Source organism: Bactrocera neohumeralis, chromosome 2, assembly GCF_024586455.1.
Source record: "Bactrocera neohumeralis isolate Rockhampton chromosome 2, APGP_CSIRO_Bneo_wtdbg2-racon-allhic-juicebox.fasta_v2, whole genome shotgun sequence".
Taxonomy (NCBI): Eukaryota; Metazoa; Arthropoda; class Insecta; order Diptera; family Tephritidae; genus Bactrocera; species Bactrocera neohumeralis.
This window is the reverse complement of record NC_065919.1, coordinates 22,251,051-22,276,650: the sequence shown is the minus strand read 5'-3', so window position 1 is coordinate 22,276,650 and position 25,600 is coordinate 22,251,051. Positions and strand designations below refer to the sequence as shown.

General features: G+C 36.3%; 1 protein-coding gene across 3 annotated transcripts in view; it reads left to right on the top strand.

Annotated features, from left to right (window-relative positions):
• The first annotated feature begins 8,344 nt into the window (after positions 1–8,344).
• The window catches only part of LOC126750749 (organic cation transporter protein), a 34,874-nt gene continuing 17,618 nt past the window's right edge, over positions 8,345–25,600 (top strand). The window contains exons 1-2 of one of the 3 annotated variants that reach the window (XM_050460465.1): positions 8,345–8,465; positions 9,002–9,119. In XM_050460465.1, coding sequence (XP_050316422.1) covers positions 9,077–9,119 — 43 coding nt within the window. In that variant the 5' untranslated portion in view covers positions 8,345–8,465; positions 9,002–9,076. Of the gene's footprint in view, positions 8,495–9,001; positions 9,120–25,600 lie in introns of all 3 variants that reach the window. The other 2 variants (XM_050460463.1, XM_050460464.1) reach the window with 2 other exon arrangements.

Genomic DNA, 25,600 nt, shown 5'->3' with positions numbered 1-25,600 from the left:
AAATCTATAAAGAAGACTCTCTAAAATTTCAGGTAAATTTTTTTTATTTAATTTTTTTTGTGTACATATGTATATTTAAGAACACGCACAGATATTTCTTATTTTTCCGATGAATACTTTCGAAGTTACACGCAAATTCGAAAAGTCGTTTCGTGCATTCCAAACTTTAAACGAGCTTTTCTCAAAATAGTGTTTTCAAAGTCGGTGACCAACATTACTCGAAAACGGCTTAACCGATTAGGCTCAAATTTTAACACGAGCTTCTTAAATAATTTTTAGTAATTAATAACATTTTTTTAATCAATAAATATTTTTTTTAATAAATAAATATTTTTTTATAAACAATTTAAGACCGAAATTTTAGTAAAATATCGTTTTTTTTTAGAAACCTTCGTTGCTTCCTTTCCTTTGATTTGCTTTACTGGACTTAACATTACTTTAACGAAATCATTTTGGTTTTTTTTTAATTTCGAAAGATCCAGTTCAGAGATATAGTGTTCACTGCAAAACGTCTTTTTTGAGAAGAGCTCGGGAGCTCAGCTGTAGTTCCTTTTCAAATAAATAGTTTTACTAATACCAAGTCTTAAAATACAGTTAAAAGATACCATAATATGTGTAAACATTTTTGGATCTATAAATTTGAAAGTTTTATCAGAAAAAAAATCTGGAAACGCTTTTTTTGGTCTTCTAACAGTATATAACTCCTTGAGCAACGCGATATCTAACAATTTAATTTTTTTTTTTTGTTGATTTTAGATGACCCACCACCGAGCAATTCGACAGAGTATTCTTCAAATGCCATCGGTTTTTAAAAATAGTTTTTAACCTTTTCATAAAAAAATTCACAAATTCCCCCCCTTAAAAACTCTATTATTTCACTAACTGCAAAGCCAGTTGCAATAAATTTTGTATCAACATTTTTTTTTATTTTATTCCAACTTTCATTATGACTTAATTTGACACAGACGTTAGCTTTTATATATTTACATTGTAATTATTCCAGCAGAAGCAGATGCAATAATCTAATTTATTGCAACACTTTTGTTTTGTTATTCAAATCACTGCATTGCATGCGTGTGTATGTTTATATAGTATATGTAAATAACTGTATTCTATGTACATATTTATGATTACTCATTGTGGATGGACATCAGGTACTTGTAAGGCGCTTATTAGTGATTAGGCGTGACTAGACGCGCAAATTGCACTTCATAAAAAATCCACGGGCTTCATGCATGTACGTATGTATATACATATATAGAACGTGCATATGCATAAATGCATATATACATACATACATATTATCAGAATATCAGAGAGACAATACGGCTTTATAAAAAAAAGTCCACTATTGACGTGCTAAGAGAAGTAGTTGATACTGCTAAATGTGCAATAAGTGGGGAAAAGATTGAAAGGTGATACAAACAAATATTGCGCGCTAATTACCCTGGATGTGAAGAATGCGTTCAACTCCGTAAAGTGGGCAAATATAATAAAAACTCTATACCTAAAAGGCGCTTCTCATTATCTGATAAATATTATAATGAGCTACTTTCAAAATAGGAGATTGCTATGCGACACGGATGAGGGCACTCAGAGCTACACTAACCACAGTGAAGTACCGCAAAGCTAGGTACTATGGAACCTGATATACCACGGGCTGCTAAGAATACATTAACCAAAAAATCGCATATGCGGATGAGTTCATAGTGGTAGCAGTGGCTAAACATCTGGATGACCTCCGGATCAAATGCAATGACTGCATAAATGGTTTGCGCCGATGATTTACTACCATGAGTCTAAAACTGGCTGAGAAAACAGAAGTCTTGCTCATAAGCTCCCAGAAAATAGAAGATATCGCTCGTCATAGGAGAATGTGAGATTTCTACACAGCCACACTTGAAGTACCTTGGTATAATAGTGGACTCAAGGCTCAAATTCAAGGAGCACTTGGAAAATACGGCATGTAAAGCATAATCATACCTACAGTCACCTGTTTGGCGTGGAACCGCCAGTGAATGGCGTACTTGGAGTCAAACTACTACCCAATGCGGACGAAGAGCTCAAGTTGCCGCGAGAAACGAGAGTGACCCTTGCGCAGCTTCGCTCTGGACCCCGACTTATCTAATATATATCCTGCGTGCAATGAGTTTCCGCATGGCACTGGGCACCTCTTTGCATGTTACACGTATTCTAAAGAGACAGTTTTCTATTAAATTTTGAACTGTGGTATTTTCCAAGTTGCAATATGGGCAGACTGGCTGTTGTAGAGAAATAATAATGGACATCAGAAAATTATTAAACCAGATATTCACCATGCGTCAGATCTTGGAAAAGACCCCTGAAAAAAAGTTCGACACACACCTCCTCTTCGTCGATTTCAAAGCTGCTTTCGACAGCACAAATCGGAGCTGCCTTTATGCCGCGATGTCTGAATTTGGTACCCTCGCAAAACTAATACGGCTGTGTAAACTGACGTTGAGCAAGACCAAAAGCTCCGTCAGGATTGGGAAGGACCTCTCCGAGCCGTTCGATACCAAACGAGGTTTCAAACAAGTCGACTCCCTATAGTGCGACTTCTTCAATCTGCTGCTGGAGAAAATAATTCGAGCTGCAGAACTTAATCGAGCAGGTACAATATATTGATCAGGTGCACTACAGCTGCTACTTCGGACTAAGTAGGCAATTGAGAAGTAAAGTCCTCTCTCGACGGACAAAAACCAAACTATATAAGTCACTCATTATTCCCGTCCTGCCATATGGTGTAGAGGCTTGGACGATGACAACAACTGATGAGTCGAACTTAATAGGGTTCGAGAGAAACATTCTGCGGAAGATGTATTATGGCTTTCATTCGATGAACGATGTTGGCCGACGGCAAGTTATCGAATTAAAAGACACGGGAACGCTGGAGTCATGTTGTACGATGGATATCCACTGAAAGTACGACATTGAGAGGAAGAGGAATACTCCGTTAGAAAGACCAAGTGGAGAAGGACCTGGCTTCGCTTGGAATATCTAATTGGCGCCACGTAGCGAAAGAAGAAACGACTGGCGCGCTGTTTTTAACTCGGCTATAATCGCGTAAGCGGTGTCTACGCCATTAAAGAAGAAGAAGCTAATAAAACTTAATATAATGTTATTACAATCACGTTTATTACATATATACTATGTGTAGATATTTGGATTTACTTGAAGAGATCTTCGCGCGTAGCAACAGCCTAAAATAGAGTTTAGAAGAGTGTTAATTTGGTTAGCAAAATTAATTATAACTATAAGATTGAGACATTTAGAACAGATTAGGCGTTAGTCAGTCCGTACAATAGAGGCGACTTAAATGTCTTCTTTTCATTCATGAAGCAATACTTAGTACAGTGATCCTGTGGGAGAGACATGAGGTGGGAGTAAGTTAGGTTTAACGGATTAAAGCTCCGGTTTTCGATGCTTTCTCCTTCTATAAAAAAGAAATAATAATATATATATGCATGTATGTATGTATATGTACACGCACATGAGTAGACATTCATTAAAATCAAAATAATGCACATTTTATAATATGCATTTACTTGCCAGCGGCGCACATTTGGGAACGAGTGACCTACTTGCCTAGTAAAGAAAGGCAGATTTTTATTTATAGAAATTTTGATGATTTTTAAATGCTTTTTTAATTTTTATAATGCATTTTTTATAGAAAATTTAATACAGCTCTGTGACAGTAATGAAGCCCCAAAATAGTATTTTTAGGTTAACATCTGTTTAAATGAAATGTATTTTTGTTGTTGCTGTGGTTTCAGCGGCATAAAATAATCGCATAAAAAAGGCTCGTGTCGTTTGGTCACGAAAAATATTTAAAAAAATATGATAGCAGTGCTTCGAAACACGCCTATGACATTGTAACTGGTGATTCATCGTGGGTTTATGTGTATGAACCCATAGATAAAGAGCAACGGACTGCATGGGTATTTCAAGCTGATCCGGAGCCAATAAAAGTTTTTCGCTCACGAGGCACTTCCCCGCAAATAGTTGCCTGTTTATTTTTTTTTTGTAAAAACTGGATCATACCACTGAAACAACGCTGTACATTAAACTCTACAACCTTTTTTTTCGACAGTTGTCTTTCAAGAAATCAGGAAAACCAACCGCCGAATACGGATCACTCATCACCACGACAATGCTAGCTCCAACACATCGACTGAAACCATTGCATTTTTGAACACATTAAACATCGACTTGATGAGTCATCCTCCATCCTGGTTAGTGGCACTGAATGATGACTGAATGTCTCAACTGATAATTTTTTGAAAAACAATAAATAAACAAGAAAACCAAATTTCATCCGCTAAACCTCTATTTGAAATGTTTTTCAATAAGTTTGTGAAGTTGAGTGAAGTTATGGTTAATATTTGATATTTATACGCTGATATTTATATTAAGTGTGGCACAAAGTTTTACCGCCCTTCTGTATTTATACTAACGAGTCCTCTAGATTTTGAGATATCGGTCTGTTCTCGCACACTCCTTTTTCGCACAAAGAAGCTGCTCATTTGTCGGAACCGTCTGAGTCCACTCTTGTATGGCAACTTTTTTATGTGGAGAGTTATTTTTGAGGCAATTCGACACGGGTTATAGTTTAAGGCAATGATCCAACCTCTCGAACAAATTATTCAGATCGAACCACTACAGCATATACCTGCCATATAAACTGACCTATCAAAAAAGATTTTCATAGACGTTTTTGTAAGAATGTTTATATTGAATTTCGTGGCTAGAAAATAGATTTAGTCATACTGCAAGTTGCTGGTTTGTTGCTAAAAGAAATGCTCCTGAGAAGGGCATATAGCTTCTGCCAAGCTGAAGTTGACGTTTTTTCTTCATTTAGTATGTTCGTTAATTCAATTTACTTAAATGCTTACGTTACTTATACGCCGTGTAGATTTTTTCTGCTACAACAGATAATAATTTTTAAAGTAAATACAAATAAGTTAGAATCCGTATAACCTCATTTATTGGTTAATACTTTTATAAATTTTGTTGAATCAATAATTACGTGAATATGTTATTTAAGGAGTGAGATCAATCCAGAGCTCAAAAACAGGCTTAAATTTGGCAATATATTCTGGCAGTTATGAAAATAAATATTAAAATAAATAACTTTAGACCAGGACAAATCATTTTTGAAAACATAAAAACAACCTTTAGTAGATAGAAATCATTGGAAAATAAAAGATAAAATAACAAAACAAAATGGAAACCTAATTCATGGACGTGATTGAATTTTTAAGGGTTAAAAACGATTTAGCTCGATTTAGGGCAAATTATTATTTTGAGGTTTTGCACGATAATACCGAAGTGTATTATGATCAGCTGGATAAATTGACTGATGCACACAAACAGAAGATGCCAGTATTGATTATTGAAAAAAGGTGTAGTCTTCCACCAGGATAATGCGGAACCTCATACAAGTTTGAAGACTCGCCTAAAGCTTTTGCAGCTTGAATGTCTACTACCCCACTACCTCTTCAGACTTTTACTTGTTTCGGCTTCTAAAAAACTGTATGGGTTGGGAAAGCTTTCACCTCAAATTAGGATGTCAAACACTACTTGGACCAGTTTTTTGCTTGCAAGAATTAAAAATCTTATGGGCGTGCAATCAATCTCTTGCACGAAAGATAACAAACGGAGACTATATAATTTATTAAACATTTTTCTTCTTCTTCTTTACTGGAGTATAAACTGCTTACACAGTTATAGCCGAGTTTACAACAGCACGCCAATTGAAGATTCCCAGCGAAGCCAGGTCCTTCTCCACCTGATCTTTCCAGCGGAGTGGAGGTCTTCTTTTTCCTCTGATTCCCCCGGTGGGAACTGCATGGAATACTTTTACAACTGGAGTGTTTTCGTCCATTTGGATGACATGATAAAGCCAGCGTAGCCACTGTGTTTTAATTCGCTGAACTATGTCAATGCCGTCGTACATCTCATATATGAAGCTCATCGTTCCATCGAATGCGTGGCCAAAGCGCAAAGGACCATATTTCTTCCGCAGAACCCTTCTCTCGAACTCTCTTAAGTCCGACTCATCAGATGTTGTCATCGTCCATGCCTCTACACCATATAATAGGACGGTAATAATGAGTGTTAAAACTGGTTCCAAGATAAACGAAATTATCTACGACTACAAAATACCTGGGAGCCAAGTCGTGAGTCCGACGACTGTTAGTTTGATGACAGGAGATATCTTGTTTTGCCCTACTTCACTACCAAAACTATTTGCTTTGCTTCCTTAGTCGCCTTGCCTAAAACCTCATTTGGTATCGAACAGGTCGGAGAGGTCCCTCCCGATCCTGACAGAGCTTTTGTTATTGCTCAATATCAGTTTACACAGCGAGATAAAGACAGCTCCTTTTTGTGCTGTCAAAAGCAGCTTTAAAATCGACGAAGAGGTGGTGTGTGTCGATCTTCTTTTCAGGGGTCTTTTCCAAAATCTGACGCATGGTGAATGTCTGGTCGGTTGTTGATTTTCCAAGCCTAAAGCCACACTGATAAGGTCCAATTAGTTTTTTGACGGTGTGTTTTAATCTTTAATCTACGCGCGATAGAATCTTATATGCGATGTTGAGGACATTGAAATTACAATCGTCGGAGTTGCTTTCATCTGACCATATTTTACAAAGAAGCTGATGCATGCTTCTTATCAGTTCTTCGCCGCCGTGTTTGAATAGCTCGGCCGGCAATCCATCGGACCCCGCCGCTTTGTTGTTCTTCAGACGGCTAATTGCTATTCGAACTTCTTCATGGTCGAGCAATGGAACGTGTGCTCCGTCTTCCTCGATTGGGGAATCGGGGTCAAAATATTCTGTTGTTATGATTTTACTGCAATTCAGCAGGCTGGATAAGTTTTCCGTTCATAATTTTAGTATGCTCTGGACATCAGTCAATAGATCCCCTGTGAGGGTTCTACAATGTTTTACAACATGAAATTGCACTAAAAAACGAAATTACTTTGTGGACGTTACGTCATGAAGAAAAGCAGAGAGAGCCTTTGAGTCGTTTGCTTGCTCTTAGCGGAAAGATTTAATATAAAAAGCAAACAGTATTCAATAAATAATGTTAATTTTTATTAATTACTTGTTACCTAAACTTTTCTGGTTTTTTTTCTTTAAAATAAATAAATGATAATACAAATTCAGTTAGAGCGAGAAAAAGAGACAGTGTAACCACAGTTTCCCAATGAAGAGTTTTGACGGTTAACTATAGTTTCCTATTTAACTTTTTCAGAAATAAATCCAGAGTTTACTTTCTTGAGTTAATAGAAGCGGAAAAGAAATAAACGGTTTTATCAGCAATTCCATCAGAAAGTCCTCCACTGTCGTGACTTAGACTCCGATGGTCACGAAATATTACAGTAAACATACCGAATCGATAGATTGGTAAATCAAAAAGGTTAAAATGGATTTGAGTATTTAAATTCCAACTCAAGTCCAAGGGATGCCTTATCGACCAGAGGAGAACAATTTGCAGGTCTAAATTATAACTTTATCTGGTCGACTGGTGGCTTCAAGGCTCGAAACACCATGCCAACAGTTTTGAGATTTAGGTCGCAAAGTGTAGTTTTTTTCGTAAGCTGTATGCTCATACAACTGCCACAGATTCAAATGTGTTTTCCATGTAATCATGTGACTTAGAGTTACCCTGTTTGCTACCACGTGTTGTGTTATAAACAACATTTATTAATTACACAAGTGGTGATAACCGGCTCGTTCAACATTGGCAGCAATAAGCGGCAATCAACAGTTAGCGCGCGTCCAGTAAATTTAGTATTTCGAGCGCGATAATGTTAATAAAACTGCGCTTCCTAACACCTCGTAATGACGTCATTGACAGCGCTAATATTGAGCGCGCGCATGGGTTTGTGTGAGTGATGCTGCCATAATATGGTGAGCCGGCAGATAAGCGCGCATCCAACAGCAACTACGAGTGTGTAACGGAAGAATTTGCAACTGTATGGAGCAACGCAGAGAGCGCTAAAACAACGGCATCAAGCTGATTACTGCCGGCGCGCATACTTTCGGCTGTCGGTTTTGAAGTGCGCGTTGTGGCTTTTTGCACTCCATAGCGGCGGGCGCGCCGCGCGCTATCGTCGCGTGAGTATTTTGCAGCGCAATTTTATTAGTTTTCAGTTCAAACGCGCACTAACACACGGCCGCCGTGATGTTGGCAAAACGCTGTAGGCTGGTAAACTGTGTGTAGACGCTGCGCGCCACGCTGAAATGACTTTATGCTGCCGCCGTCGCACAGCGCTCGCTGTGTGTTGGGTTTAACTCTTAACGGTGTCGCTGCGCGCACGCAGTTTCATTGTGGCGCTGACCGGTGGCGTGTACTCAAGTCTGTGGCGCTTCGTGTTGGCTGATTGTGTACCGCGTGCAGCAGTGGATCGCACACGCGCGCTCGACTCATTGTGATCGGTATTCAATGTACTAAACTTGCAAATATTGTATAGACGCTCTGTGTATAGTGAAGTGGTTTCGAAAAAAAAAATTAAATAAATTTATAAAATACAATATAAAAAATAAAATAAAAATGTTGCAAACATATTTCACAGTTATGTTGCATCATTAACGCTTAATGCCATTAAAGTCGTATAAAATTTGAATTTTTCTTTTATATTTTGTTTGCAAAATTGTTCGTTGTTAGCAAAAGTGGTTAGACAAGTTTTGTATTTGCGAAAGTGCGTTTGCTGATTTGTCAGTGAAAAATAATTAATTTTTTTTTTCATATGCATTAATTTGTTTTGAGAAATCATATACGTATAGCAAAACAAAAAATAATTAAACGCGTTTCACGCTGACTCCAGAAAAAAATAAGAAAAATTAAATAAAATAGTATAATATATATATTTTTTATTATATTTACTTAGTGCTTATCGTTTTGTTACTTAGTGTACATTTTTTTATTGTGTTTATTATTAACTTTTCAATAAATTTTTTCATCAAAAATATAGCGGCGTTCAAGGTGCTGAGCATGCAAAAATCTATTTAACATTTTTAAATTGAAATTAATAACATAACCTAAAAAAATGGCGGTGGATTACGTTCTTGAAGACCTAATGGCCAAACTTGGTGAGTACAGGGATTCTAAAGTCTATAGCTGCCACGTAATATATAAGCATTGTTACAAGTACCAAAGGTTTTGAAATCAAATTAAAATTTAAAAACAACAACAATAAGCATGAATAAATAATAAATAATCATATATAAAATGTTATCAGCATGGGTTAATAAAATTTTACAAACACATACATACATACATTCGCCTACATACTCGTTTACATATGTTTGTAAGCATATACAAAGCCTAACCGAAACGATGGCAGGCGAAGTGAAATACGAATATGTATTTTTGAATACCCAACAAACACCAAAAATATATGTTTCCGTACCTTTGAGAAATTTACCGAACAATTTGAAAATTTGACATGCTTTCAGCCTTCAAAGTTCCATAGCTCTCAAGTTTATAGTCTTAAGTTATATTTGCCTCCAGTTCGAGATAACAAGTGTAGCCATTTCCTTCTCCACCTAATCTCTCCAGCGGTGTGTAGGTCTTCATTTTCCCCTGCTACCACCTACAGGCACTGAAACGAAAACCTTCAAAGCTGGAATGGTCTCTTCCATCTGAACAACATGACTTAGTCAGCGCAGACGCTGTCTTTTGATTCGCTGAACATATGTCAATGTCGTCGAATATCTCGTACAGCTCATCGTTCGATCGACTGCAGTACTCGCCGTTGTCAATGTGCAAAGGACTATAAATTTTCCGCAAACCCTTTCTCTTGAATACACCTAAGGCCGACTCATCAGAATATTGAGTGACTTATAGAGTTTGATCTTTGTTCGTCGCGAGTGGACTTAACTTTTCAATTGCCTACTCAGTAGCACCTGTTCGCAAGAGTGATTCTGCACTAGATTTCGAGACTAACATTGTTTTTAGTGTTAATACTGGTTCCAAGATAGACGAAATTATCTACGACTTCAAAGTTATGACTCTTATAGAAGATTGTACCTTCTCTATTCGGCTCTGCAGCTCGAATTATTTTCCCCAGCTGCGGATTGAAGAAGGCGCATGATAGGGAGTCACCTGTCTGAAACCTTGCTTGGTAGCGAGTGGCTCTGAGAGATTCTTACCGATCCTGACGGAGCTTGTGGTGTTGCTCTATGTCAGCTTACACTGTCGTATTAGCTTTGCGGAGATATAAAGTTCAGACATAGCGGCATAGAGGCAGTTCCTTGTCGTGCTGTCGAAACTGGTTTTAAAATCGACATGCTGTGTGTCAATCTTCCTTTCACTGGTCTTTTCCAAGATTTGGTGCTTGGTAAGGATATGGTCGATAATAGATTTACCAGTACTAAAGTCATACTGATAAGGCACAATCAGTTTGTTGACGGTGACCTTCAGTGTTTCACACACTATGCTCGATAAGACCTCAAATGCGATATTAAGAAGGCTTTTCCAACTTTAATGGACGCAGATTGTTTGGTCATCCCTTTTCTAGATTGGACAGAGTACACTTAAATTCCGATGGTCGTGCATACTTTCATTCGACCATATAATACAAAGAAGATAATGTATGCTGTTTGAATAGCTCGGCCGGCAATCCATCGGCCCCGGCGCTTTGTTGCTCTTCAGACGGCTAATTGCTATTCGGACTTCTTCATGGACGAGCAATGGAACGTCTGCTTCATCGTCATCGATTAGGGAATCGGGTTAGCCTTCTCCAGCGTTATGCTTTCACTGCCATTCAACAGGCTGGAGAAGTGTTCCCTCCATATTTTTAGTATGCTCTGGGCATCAGTCACTAGATCACCTATGGTGGTTCTACAAGGGTATGCTCCAGTCTTAAAACCTTATGTTAGTCGCCGCATCATTTCGTAGAATTTTCGAGCATTACCCCTGTCAAGTCTTTATACTCAGGCATTTCGACCTCTCACTTTTTTTGTCTGCAAATGCGTTTCGCTTCCCTCTTCAGCTCTCGGTATCTATTAATCATAATTAGCAATATTGTCATGAGATGTTTAAAGGTTATTTACAAGCGCCACATTTTAAAATTCAAAAGAAGTATATATTGTAGCTATAATTAAATTCTTAACTCTCACAATTCAATGTTTCAATTCTTATTTTCTCAGCTTCATTAATGTCCAGAATAATACAAACTACATTTTTTTTATAAAAATAGTTGCTTTGTATTTCTGTTATAATAAAATTAAATAAATAATTATAATTAAAAAAGCTAATTAACATCATTTTTTTTCTTGTTCTATCAAAAGAATCTGTGGACCCAGTGAAAAATCCAAAAAGTTACATATTTTACTGATAAGACTTTGTATGGCTTTTGTTGATTAAATGCCACTTCAATGTATTAGAAATTAATATATGTACATATGTATGCAATATTCAAGCACTTGACATTGATTTCTCAATAAATGAGCGAGTTGGCAGTAATACCCAACCTGATAAAAAATACAAGTATTTAGATATGTACATATGTATGAATTTGTATTAAACTAGAGGCGTCTGTTTCTTATAGTCCATCCGTCTCGCCATTTATTTGCTCGAAATGTTTGCGCTCTAGTCGCTTGCGGAAAAATTTGCATACTAATTATTTTTAATAAAAAAAAGTTGGTTAATTTTTCTACAATACAAGTTAGTCTATGGATAACTCTATAGAGTGGTAAAACACTTGTTGCTCTCTCTAGATTTAATGTTGTTAATTTCTATCAGTTGTTTGTTTGATAAGCTCTCCAAGATCTGGTTTTGTAAAATATCATTAAAATTTTCTACGAAATTAACTGAATCCTTAATTGTTCACAATTTCCCATAAAAGAGAGCAATTTACTAATTACTTGATTAATACATAAGTGAATTTATAATATAAAAATCTCTATTATTTCGTTTTCCAAAACGTCTCTGTTAATCTAGAAAAAATTGGCAAATGTCGATATGTTAACACTTGTTTGTTTGGAGATATGAATGGAATACCGAGGCAATTTGACTCAATTAATACCTCAGATCCAGAGAGAAGTCCATTGCCACATAATGCTTTTCAAAGCATATATTTGCTATTATAATGGCTAATAAGTCTTTATATAAATATTTAGAATCAAGATTTCCGTTACTTTACCAAAATTAGTCCTATTTTGTGCTCAATACTGAGTTTTAAAATTATATATTAGGATGTGTAAAATAAACAAGTTTCTCAGACACCTAATGTACAATTATAAGGAAAAGTTTTGTGTAGTAATAAATTCTACGACGGTAAAGAAGAATTATATTTCCTAAAAAATCTATGAAATATTTTTTCAAGTAGTTGGAAGTGAAGGCGAGGGACTTCCCGTAATAATTAAGTGCTCATACTTACAGCTGTTTATGTAAAATTTTTTAAAGCACAAAGTGAGAAAAAAAATCGTTTTTTGACCCACCCTAATAATTATGTCTATATACAATATATATATCTTTTTTATACCTTAAACAGGTATATTAAGTTTGTCACGAAGTTTGTAACTCCCAGAAGGAAGCGTCGGAGACCCTATAAAGTATATACATATGTATGTATGTATATAAATTATCAGTATGTTGAGCTGAGTCGATTTAGCTACTTATGTCCGTCTGTCTGTCTGTCCGTCTGTCTGTATATATACGAACTAGTCCCTCAGTTTTTAAGATATCGTTTTGAAATTTTGCAAACGTCATTTTCTCTTCAAGAAGCTACTCATTTGTCGGAACTGCCGATATCGGACCACTATAACATATAGCTGCCATACAAACTGAATGATCGGAATCAAATGCTTGCATGGGAAACTTCCTCATTTGACGTGGTATCTTCACGAAATTTGACATGGATTACTACTTAAGGTAATAACATAATCTCCGAAAAAATTGTTCAGATCGGATTACTATAGCTTCCATACAAACTGGACACATAGTTACTAAAATAAATGCACCTGTGAAATGTATATTAGCTTCGGTGCAGCCGAAGTTAACGTTTTTTCTTGTTTTATTTGGAGTTTGAAGGTAATATCAATTTTATAGATGCTGGTTGAATGTCTGAAGAGATGCTGCTTTTCTATATAATATAAGGCAAAGGTCTTTAGGGAACATAAAAATATCCAAACGAAATTGAATACGTAGGTGCATTTTTCTATTCTATTTATCGGAATGGGTCACATCGGACAACTATATCACATATCTCCCATACAAGCGATTATTCAGATTTACTAAACTTCGCTTAAAAAATTGCTGTCTCGAAATCGATTTTAGACCAAAGTCTCACGAGAAATCTGTCACTATTTTGGGCTCCTTTGTTACTTGCTTTTATAAATTAAGTTGCTTTAACTCGGATAACCTTAAAAGGTGTCCACGCCAGTAAAGAAGAAGGTGAAATTAAGTTGCTGTTCTTTTCCTCGCTGGAGAGAGAATTATTCTCAAGCTATACAATCTTTCGTTTGATTTCATAAAATTTTGGTTTTTTTAGTTCAAGTTTTTTTACTTGTTACACTTTTGCTTCACACTTTTATTTATGAAATCGTTTATACTGCTTGGACTTAGTATTTTATCTATAAAATTTATGAATATGCTATTTTAAGAGTCGCACATTTTCGACTAAGAAAATGTGTATGACTATGTATAATTTTTGCTAAATGTATCATTGCGTTTGTTAGGTAAAGGGTGATCCATTTCGAGGTTCCCTACTTTTTTAAAGAAAAAAACACAGAAACTTCAAATTTAATGGGAAATGTTTATTATCATTCGAAATAACATTCTTTGGCATTTTTGTTTCAAATGTTAGCCGAGGCTGAGATTCATCCGTTGACTCCAATTTTCGATGACTCGTTCCAGCATTGTGACTAATAACCGGCGAATGAAACGATTGATAGTTTGCTTCAAGCCCAGAATCGAAGCGGGATTGTCCGCATAGACTTTAGACTTTACATATTCCCACAAAACAGTCTAACGGTATGATATCACTCGATCTAGGTGGCCAAACGAATGGCCCCAAACGTGAAATTATCTGCTCACCGAAATGTTCTCTCAATAAATTCAAACCTTTGTTTTATTTTCGATGAAATGTTAACTCTTGAATTTCTTTAGGTTGAATTTTTATTGTTTATATACCCGTTGAGCCTAATCGTTGAACAACATTTGCCCCGAATACGGCGGATTTTCTTGGAGCTTTTCATGAGCCCATAGAGCGAAGCGATGTCGTTTGGGAAAGTCGAGCGACTTCAGTTCTTGCATTAGCTGTATTTTGCACGCTTTCAATTCAGGATCTCGACATAAAATGACTCTCCACGGCCTTCGTGTACACTCTCGGTTACGGTTGCTATATTTTTTCCACTGCATGCTAAACGTTGTCTATTCGGTGAAATATTATACAATAATGAATGCTGGGTCTCAACATGGGTGATGGTGTTGCGAATAGTAAGCTCAGTAGGCCAATTTTGTTGACCATAAGTTGAAGAACTTGAATTTTCGGAATAAAGTTGAAAGATTTTTAAACGTTGTCCAGGCGTAAGTGATGAAATGCCAAACAATGCAGAATAAAAATAACATGACAGCTTGACAGGACTCATGTGTGATCTGTCAAAAAAAATGCTATTGAAAAAAGTACCTCTACTTGATCACCCGTTATCTTAGTTTTGTCGTTCAGCTTACATATGTAAGTATGTATGTATATTATTATTATTATGGCCTATTATAATGCTTTGTCAGTTTCTCACCTTTCCCATTCACGCGCGAGAAATTCGCTCAGCAACTATCAAATTGTTTGTTGTCATAAATTATGACGCATTTAATTTAAAATTCTAAATATTTATAAAACATTCATAAATTTCTAACACACAGTTTAACTGATCCACTCACATACATAAGTATGTAAATGTCAGACAAGCTCAGTATTACTTGAGGCAATCAAATATTTTCGAGCAGTGGAAAAGTTCTTATTAAAATAGCATGTTTTTGTGTATATACTTATGTATACATATGTATTTATATGAAACGCCTGCCTTAATTAAATATTTATGCAAAAAAGTATTGTCTCAATGCCTTGTATGTATGTACATACATACATATGTATGTATAAAGGTGTGTCTACAGAGTTGGCTTATCATTTGAATTGTGTTTGTGGTCGCGTCTCTTATACGAGTTTTTGTATTTACTTGAGCTCCCGTTGATTTGTAGCTTATCATAACCAGAACATGGCAACAGATCTATCGTATGTATACATACATATGTTTTACTTTTGGCAAGAGTGTACCGACTGCCATACATTTTGCAGAAATATACAGGGTGGCATAGATTATGATCAAAAAAGTCCCATAAATAAAATTGGATAACTGTAAAGTGAAGTTCTTCGAGATACTAGGCACACTAAATATATCCACTGACCGTGTACATCATATCAGTCCCTAATATTTGAGTATGAGAAAGCCCTGTGCAAAGTGGGTACCGCGTGAGCTCACTTTTGACCAAAACCAACGACGAGTTGATGGTTCAGAGCAGTATTTGGAGATGTTCAAGCCTAATAACCCCAAATTTTTGCATCGATATGTAGCAATGGATGGATCATGGCTCCATCATTATTACTCCGAAGTCCAATCGACAGTCATTCAAGTGAACTGCACACGATGAACCCGCTTCAAAGTGTAGAAAAACGAAACAGTCGGCTGACAAGGTTATGGCGTCTATATTTTGGTGTGCCCACTATTACAACGCGTTTTTGAACCCTTGAAGGACGAAATCGCCAAAAATCGGCCGCATTTGAATAAAAATAAAGTCACCAAGACAATGCACCGTGTCACAAGTCAGTGAAAACGATAACACAAATCAATGAATTTGGCTTCGAATTGCCTTCGCATCCACAGTATTCTCCAGATCTGTCTCTCAACGACTATTCCCTCCCCTCATGGAAGAAAGCTCGCTCGGGAATAAATTTTCATCGAAAGTGAGGTGAACGCCGAAACTGAGGTCTATTTTGAAGACAAATCGTACTACAAAAATGGTATTGCAAAGTTGGATGTATAGTGACCCTTGAAGGGGACTTTATTGAATAAAAACACAAATTTCGCCAAAAAAGGTATTTTAGAAATGGTAGACTGATCAATTGACCTGTTCAGGTCTTTAGAAACTGAATTTAAAACGATTTTATCAGTTGATCAACGAGTTTGATGCCACTTTCTCTTAATACATTGGGAGGTTGTGACTTCACAGCAAATTTTTTTATTTTTAGTGTACTTTTCCAAGCTGTATCCTGCATACTTGTTGTAAAGTGTAAAATTTCCGATTCCTGTTGGTCTGTATTTAATACAGAGTCATATTTACTTTCATAACTTTTCATGACATCTCTGAAGTATTGCCAATATGTACGTTTGTTGCAGAAGACCGCTGTTTTGTCCTTAAATATTATGGTCACACTATAGGTTAAATAGATTGCAGAATGATCCAAGTTAAGGTCAGAATCCCGAGTAATGGACAGATAGTTCCAGGATATTTTGCCAGCAATGAAAAAATCTATCAGATCTCTGGAACCTTTTGGCCGAAGCGCGTCGAGTATGCATAACTTCCGGTTGACGGCAGTGCTTTATTAAGTTCCCTCGCTTTTGTAGTCATGAGATAAAACGTTTAACGCTCATAAAACGTTGGTAAAAAAATCAAGTCAAGATAAAAGTACCCCAAAAAATGCTTCATTCTTGCGAAGCTTATTATTCTCTTTCATAAAATTTGGGCCGGCGGATTTTTCATATAATTTTTCATTGAAATAAACGTGACCTAAATTTAAAGATAGTGGCTTGAGCCATTCCTGTATAAGAGGCAAGTTCATAGGAAACTGACTTAAGGGAATGACTATTACGTAGTCCGCCTAAGCAACCAACAGCGTAAAATCGTGCTACAGAAATAGCAGGAGGATTCTTTCTCGAAGAAAATAAAACAAAAATAATAATATATGGACGTATGTATAGTAAAAATACCGTAATTTGTAAAGTGTTCATTATCTTTCAACTTTTAAAAGTAGAACAACATACATATTTACCACCCTTTTTATGACCTAGTATAGTCATACGTACTTATGTATGTATGTATATAAATACGATTGATAACAGATTAATTGTTCACTATGTATTTGCTGTATTAGTATATGTATGTATGTACTTACAATATGACTGGCATCATTTTAGTTCAAGGATTGGATCTTATCTATCGAGTATAATATAAATTCTCAAGAGGTCTTATGATTTCGTTTGAAGTGTTTTTTCTATAATGTGATAATCTGTAATAAATAAATGAGAACACTTATTGAACATCCATTTGTTTTTATCGATGTTTTGCATCGCAAATATTTGTTTGTTGTTGTGTGATCAAAATGTGGCAATTAAAATTAGGTTAGCAACAATTTTATCACCAATTTCTACAGCTGATACGTTTGTCAAGTCAACTTAGGTGTTTTGTGTGTTTTAATATTTTTTAATTGCTTTTCTCTTAGAATGACTTAAGTATTTTTGAAGTTAAACTTCCTTAGATTCTTCAGACTTGCAAATAAGAATTTGCGTCTATATCGAAATTGTGTTGCTGGTAGGAAAGCGTGATTCATTTCAAGGTTCGCTACTTAAAAAAAAAACAGAAACTTCAAATTTAATGAGGAATGTTTATTATCATTCCAAAGAACATTCTTTGGCATTTATTTTTCGAAGATTAGCGCTTTCAAATGTTGGCTACGTCTCAGATGGTCCATCCGTTGAGTCCAATTTTCGATGACTCGTTCGAGCATTTCAACTACTAACTGACGAATGACACGCGTGTTGTTTTGATCCAAAGCCTGAATCGAAGCGGAGTGTCCGCATAGATTTGAAAGTTTACATATCCTCACAGGCAAAAGTCTAACGGTGCGATATCACACGATATTGGTGCTCAATCGACCGGCCCAAAACGTGAAATTATCTGCTCACCGAAGTGATCTCTCAATAAATCCCTAAAGTCTCTTTTATCTGTACATTCATTTGCCTATACATACTACATATGTATGTATAAAAAATGTTAATTAAATTCTGTAAAACTTGTGTTGTATTGGCTAAGAATTATACGAGTGTATCAAACATTAAATATTATATACATAAGTATGTAAATACATAGTATATAACTATATATGTTTTCACTGTGTTTATTTAATCATCCCAGTTCATTGTACTCAAATTTATATTATGTGTCGCAAAGTATTTATATAAATATCTATAACTGTATGCCTACATGTATATACATATGTACATGTGTATATGTAATTTTGTTTACATGTGCCAATGTTCAAGTTTTCAATTCTGTTTTAACTGCAGACTGAATAACGACATCATTGGTTTTTCATGTGTCTAGCATTAAAATAAAAGTATAATAGGCGCATATTCATACATATGTACATATATACATATTTACATAGCCATCTGCAAGTTATTTTTGCACCATGCAATAAGAAATGCAAAGGAACTGCCGCTCATAACAATACATTTCTAGCAATAAGTATAAATACATGGACATCCCCTGTAGGAAAAAACGGCATTAGCCAGCACAAGGCAGAACTTAGCAAGTTTCTGCAAGTACTGGAAGTTGACGTTATGCCACTAGCTGAAAGCTATCCTCATTCGAAATATACTGAAACATTATTTCCTAGAATCTTATGAAAGACTTTATATGCAAACAACTTCAGTCTGTCTCAAAAATAGAGAAAACAATCTAGTAATTTCTGGCATTTATTGCCCACGTTTCTCTGTAACCGACAAGCAATTTAATGATTATTTTAGTGCTATAAGTAAAAGACCTAGATTACAATGCTAAGCAAACTACTGCGGTTCCAGGCGTATCGGCCCAAAAGGTCAGCAATAATATAACACAATTATATATGTACATATAGACAAAATCATCTTGACTTTTTTCTCCGACGCAACCTACCCACAGGCCAACTGATTTAAATAAAATACCTAATCTGATTGGGTTTACAATCACCAAAATCATTTATAGGAAGCTTATAAATGCAGTAGCCGGCTGCGATTTGTCCTCCGATTTGTCCCTTGTCATTATTAAATTATTCATACAACTAAATATTGTTGAGCAACCATTTCGTCTGACAACGCTCAGAACAGATCGTCATACAAGTAAGTACAAGAAATATCTTAGCACCCACATGAAAGAGGAAATTGAAGTTGTATGTGAATAGAGAAAAATATTAACATATTTAACTGTTTGCTCTCAACAGCGCTTACTGAAGAAACATCAAAAGCAAGAGATCAAGGAAGTCCGAGAAAAACTTTAAGCCACCAACAGAAATTGAGAGACCGCCCTGGGAAAAACGGTGTTTGTTCTGAAGAAAAAAACTGTTTTGGGGATCGTCCTTGCCAAATATTTCAACCATACACGGCAATGAACAATTTTTCGATTCAATCTCAGCGCCACAATGTACTGAAGACTGTTCCCGAAGTGTGCACAACTGAATCTGAGATAAAAGTCATAACCAAAACGTTGAATAAAAAAGTCACCTGGCCACGAACACATAAAACAGCAAGTGCTAATAGACTTACTAAATATTGCTTTCAATTTCTTGTCACAACTTTTGGTTAATTTACAAAAACATGCAAAAAGTAGCAGATTACCATGATAGTCAAACCGGGAAAAGAAGCAACGCTGCCGTCATCATATCGACCAATTAGCTGTTGCCTGTTCTCTCCTAGCTTTTTGAAAAAGTATTGCTATCCAAAATATCTCCTTTCTCCACGAATACGAAACTATTCCAAATAATCATTTCGGCTTTCGTGAAAAAAACGGTACTTGTTCAGTGTTCATCGTATCACTAATGAGGTGAGGAGGGCATTTGAGTTGAAAAAGTTATAAATTAATAAAAGCATGGTTTCATGAACGAAACCCTTAATTTTACAATATTCCTATTCCAGTTCTTTTTTTTTACGATTTTTTTCGAAATACATAGTTTTCCAAATGCGTAGATCTTTAACAAATAATCACCAATTAAATGAGTGACAATAGAAATCCCCTTTTACCTAGAAATTATGCGAAAAGCTGGCAACGTGACCATAAAAATAACCCGTTTAGCCAGTTAAACAGTAATTAAACATTCTGAAACTATAAACGAATAAACGAAAACTGGAATGCGACTGCTACGAAACTTTAAACAGTTAATTTGTTCAACACATGTCGAGAACAGCGCTCGGATGCAGCACACACGAGAATTAATTATTTACAAATGCATTTATTGAAAAGTATTTAATAATGCTAAATGGTGATATAAATATAAATATATGTATGTAAATTAAGCTTGAAATATTTAACAAACTTAAACGCCATAAACATATAACTCAAAAATTTGGTTTGAATTTCATTTTACCTGGTACACAGTTGTCAACACAAGTCATTCAAGTCATTGCCCCTCAAGGGTAATATTGAAGGGTTGGGCCAATTTAGAGACCTCACAAATGGCATACATTTGCCACTTTATGCTGTTAGTAAGGAAAAGTAAATCGGAATTTATTTGCATTGGCTACTGGGCCAATATTTGGTATTACCTTTTCCAGAAACTTCCACCGTGGAAAAAAATAGAAAACTGGGTACTAAATTTTCTGGCTTCAACTGATTGATCCCAATGCTTCCACACATTAAACACAGCTAGAAATAAGATACTTTGGTAAGCTTTTGAAAACCTCGGAGAATGTTTAAACATTTCATGGTGGAAGAATTCTGATCTCTAACTTAAGAAGAATCGGAGTTATAACTCAGTTCTTAACCATAAAACAAGAAAAACTTCAAAGCTATAATACCCTTTAGTATAAAACTGACATAACATTTTTATTAGATGTTATGTCAGTTTTATACTATGGCGGTCCGATCTGAACAAATTCTTTGGAGATTCTGATATTACATTGGAAAATAGTTTATTCCAAATTTCTTGCAGATATCTCGTCAAATCAAAAAGTTTTCTAAACAAGCATTTAATTCCGATAGCTCAGTTTGTATGGCAGCTATGTGATACAGTAGTCCGATATCTGTGGTTCCGAGAAATGAGTGGTTGCTTGGAGAGAAAAGGATGCGTGTCTCAAAAACTATGCATACAAGTATCGGGTGATTTTTTAAGAGCTTGATAACTTTTTTTTAAAAAAAAAACGCATAAAATTTGCAAAATCTCATCGGTTCTTTATTTGAAACGTTAGATTGGTTCATGACATTTACTTTTTGAAGATAATTTCATTTAAATGTTGACCGCGGCTGCGTCTTAGGTGGTCCATTCGGAAAGTCCAATTTTGGGCAACTTTTTCGAGCATTTCGGCCGGAATAGCCCGAATTTCTTCGGAAATGTTGTCTTCCAAAGCTGGAATAGTTGCTGGCTTATTTCTGTAGACTTTAGACTTGACGTAGCCCCACAAAAAATAGTCTAAAGGCGTTAAATCGCATGATCTTGGTGGCCAACTGCCCATGCATCCCGAAAAATGCACTGTTTGGTGTGGTTTGTACGCTGGTGGAATCATTGGACCGTATTTTTTCAAAGATGCTGTTGGACGCAACGTTACGGTGAATGGCGATCGCTATCGTTCGATGCTAACAAACTTTTTGTTGCCAAAAATGGAAGAACTGAACTTGGTTGACATGTGGTTTCAACAAGATGGCGCTACATGCCACACAGCTCGCGATTCTATGGCCATTTTGAGGGAAAACTTCGGAGAACAATTCATCTCAAGAAATGGACCCGTAAGTTGGCCACCAAGATCATGCGATTTAACGCCTTTAGACTATTTTTTGTGGGGCTACGTCAAGTCTAAAGTCTACAGAAATAAGCCAGCAACTATTCCAGCTTTGGAAGACAACATTTCCGAAGAAATTCGGGCTATTCCGGCCGAAATGCTCGAAAAAGTTGCCCAAAATTGGACTTTCCGAATGGACCACCTAAGACGCAGCCGCGGTCAACATTTAAATGAAATTATCTTCAAAAAGTAAATGTCATGAACCAATCTAACGTTTCAAATAAAGAACCGATGAGATTTTGCAAATTTTATGCGTTTTTTTAAAAAAAAAGTTATCAAGCTCTTAAAAAATCACCCGATATATACATACAGATCGACAGATGAATAGCAAGAGAACTTAACTACACATGTATGTATGTATATCAACCCAGCTTGTCACGATGATATAAATGATCAGAAGTATATATCCTGTTAAATATATAAAACATGGTTTCTTGCTGAATATCATCCAAAATTAGAACAACATTCTAAACTTTTCTCTTTATGAAAAGTGATCTATTTTAATTCGCTGGTGAGCTACTGAGCCGCGTGACACCGAAGTCAAGGTTCTTTCGATTTTAGATCGTAGAAACAGAAATTATTGGCAGAATGGTGGTTAATACCCTTGCCAACAACAACAACATCTATAGGGTCAATTAACCTGGACAGGAGACAAAGAAACAAGTAGTCATGACTTGTAAAACGTAACTTAAGGAAGGTCTACTTTCCCGATACTGGATTTGAAACTCCCTCGTATGGTTTTATGCACTCTTGAAGCTAATAAAATGTATACGTGGTAAGGCTGCTTATCCTGGGAGTTTTTTAAAAATCGGACTGGAAATTTTTATTCAGAGAACAATAAACGTAACATCTCATTTTCTTTTCCTTGGGTGTAATCTTATGAGATACGATTATTGTATTCAGTTTGTACAACAACCTTGTGGAAAAACTTAAAAAAAGCGAGTCGGTTTCCGTGATAACCCATGATCTGTTTATGTATATATATAATTTTCTTACTTGTATACTTATATGCGCATCCATATGTATGTATGTACTTGTTAAGCTTCGTATATGCCATCTAATGAATTCGAACCCCTTATTTAACCCTTTTAATTGATTTGCAATTTTAATTAATTAATCTCATTGCTAAAACACTCACGGCTAAAAAATACAAGTGTTGGCTTTAAATTGTTGTTGAGCGATGGCTTTGTCTATATATTGTGTATGTTGTACAAGTATGTATATTATGTGTTGTGTGTGCAACTTTTGCTATATTTAGGTATAGAGTTTTCAAATAAATTTCTGTGTAATATTACATGAACTTGACTTTGAATTTCAAGTTTTAGAACATTCTATTGTCGATATGTTTTTGACTTTTACCGTTAAATCATACATGCGACGTATCTGCTAACTTCTAAACCAGTTAATGGGATCTCAAAATGTCGGTGACTGTCTAACTTCTCTCTATACTACGAGTATAGATTCGTCATCAAAAAGGAGATTGTAAAACATATGGTACTTGGAGCTCATGGACTTAAGCTCCGTACCACAGCTTCTATTTACCTAGCTTTTGAAGAGATGACCCGAAAAACTTTATATTTACCCACTAAATAAACAAACATTTATACCTGAAATCATTCTGCTCAAGTTTGCATAGCAACTTTTCTGGGTTTCTCCTGAGCCTTTTTGTTTCTTTGATGTACTATATTCCTCGGGATGAAATGTTTTTGAAGATCAGAATATATATGTAAGTACCATATGGTATCATACCTGAAGTCGTCGAATGTGTGTAGTAAAATATCAAAATATGTTCCGAGTTTCTTTGAAGTCTATTGAATATTTTATTATAATTTGAGATCATTTAAGTCTTTATTTTTTCTACTTTTCTTATGAAAATCTTCTGAGGATATTCTTAAATTAATTTTTTACCGGTTTTGGTTTAATCTTCATATTTCTTCTTTATTCTTTTTTCCTGAGTCCATTACTTTGATTTAATATTGTGGCAAGTGCCCATCTTTACTGATATGACTTGAACAATAGAGGTAAAGAGAGTAATATTTGCTTGCAGTTAGCTGTATTAAAAAGACGGTCAAAGTCATATTTTCGAAAAAAAAAAAATTATTTTACGTACAAATAAATATCGGAAACGTCGTATATCTCGTACAGCTCATCGTTCCATCGAATGCGATATTCGCCGTGGCCAATGCGCAAAGGACCATAAATCATCAGAAGGGGGGTCTCTCATCCGAGGCTGATGCATTGTTTTTTACGTGGCGGGTCCCAAACCCAGCGCACAACCCTATGTAGGGGATGTTTCGCCTTCTCACATTAGCTCGCCTTGTTCTTAGGCTACCCAGAGGATACTTGGTCAAAGACCGGAAGTAGTGAGCTGCTTGAGCCATGTGTAAAAGAATCGTTTCTGGCCACTCCCAAGTGAATGCAGATCAGAGAACTTTCCTCACTTGCGTGAACTTCTACACATGACTCCATCGTCCATCGCTGGCTAGGTCATGTTGTCCAGATGGATGAAAACACTCCAGCTCTGAAAGTATTCGACGCAATACCCGCCGGGGGAAGCAGAGGAAGAGGAAGACCTCCACTCCGTTGGAAGGACCAAATGAAGAAGGACCTGGCTTCGCTTGGAATATCTAATTCGCGCCACGTAGCGAAAAGAAGAAACAACTGGCGCGCTGTTGTTAACTCGGCTATAATCGCGTAAGCGGTGTCTACGCCAATTAAGAAGAAGAAATATCGGAAACACTTAAGCAAATTTAAATTAAGAAGAAAACGCAGCTTTGTTGTCCTTCAGATGGCTAATTGCTATTCGAACCTTTTCATGATCGGGCATTGGAACGTCTGCTCCATAAGCGTCGATTGGGGAATCGGGTTCACTTTTTCCTAGCGTTGTACTTTCCCTGCCATTCAGCAGGTTGGAGAAGTTTTCACTAAATAATTTTAGTATTCTCTAGGCATCGGTCACTAGAACTCCTCTGGGGTTTGTACAAGAACTTTCCTTGTAAAGTGGCGGATGTGGTCCAAGATAGTGGTCCGAGTAAATGTTGAACGTCTTCCTGCAGATAGTTTGGTGAATTTTCCTATGCTGGAATCTAGTACTACATATAACCATATCTTGGGCCCCGCCGAAGTCGATCAGCCTCAACCAATTTGGGGATGTTTCCTCGTGGAGGCTGAATTTGCCGACCGTTGTGCTAAACCTTCTTTGCCCACCCTTGTTGGTCCTTGGTCACATCGTCCTTATCTTCCGTCGGGGCATGGGCGCAAATCAGCGATATGTTGAAAAACTTCGCTTTGATGCGGATTGTGGCTAGACGTTCATCCACCGGGGTGAATGCTAGTACCCGGCGACGGAGTCTCTCTCCCACCACGAATCCCACACCAAACTTGGGCTCCTTTATATGGAAACTGTAGTAAATGTTACAAGGACCTACTCGTCTCAGTCCATCGCATTTCTTGGACGGACCGGAAATCTCCTTAATTCGTAATCCTTTCTGGCCTCTCGCAAGTGAATAGTAATCAGAGAACTTTCCTCACTAAACTATTACTAACACATGACTCCATCCTCCGACGAACGAGCATCGCACTCCATAAAAATACTTTCTCAAATATACATTAACTCAATCTAGATTACTTAGCACGATTGTATGTCCCAGCTAAAATATTTTCTAGCTAACAACAGATGTTGGCGTAACACTTAAAATTCTATTATCTGTTTACATACATATGTATGTGCTATATATACATAGATGCGATATCTGTACCTTTGT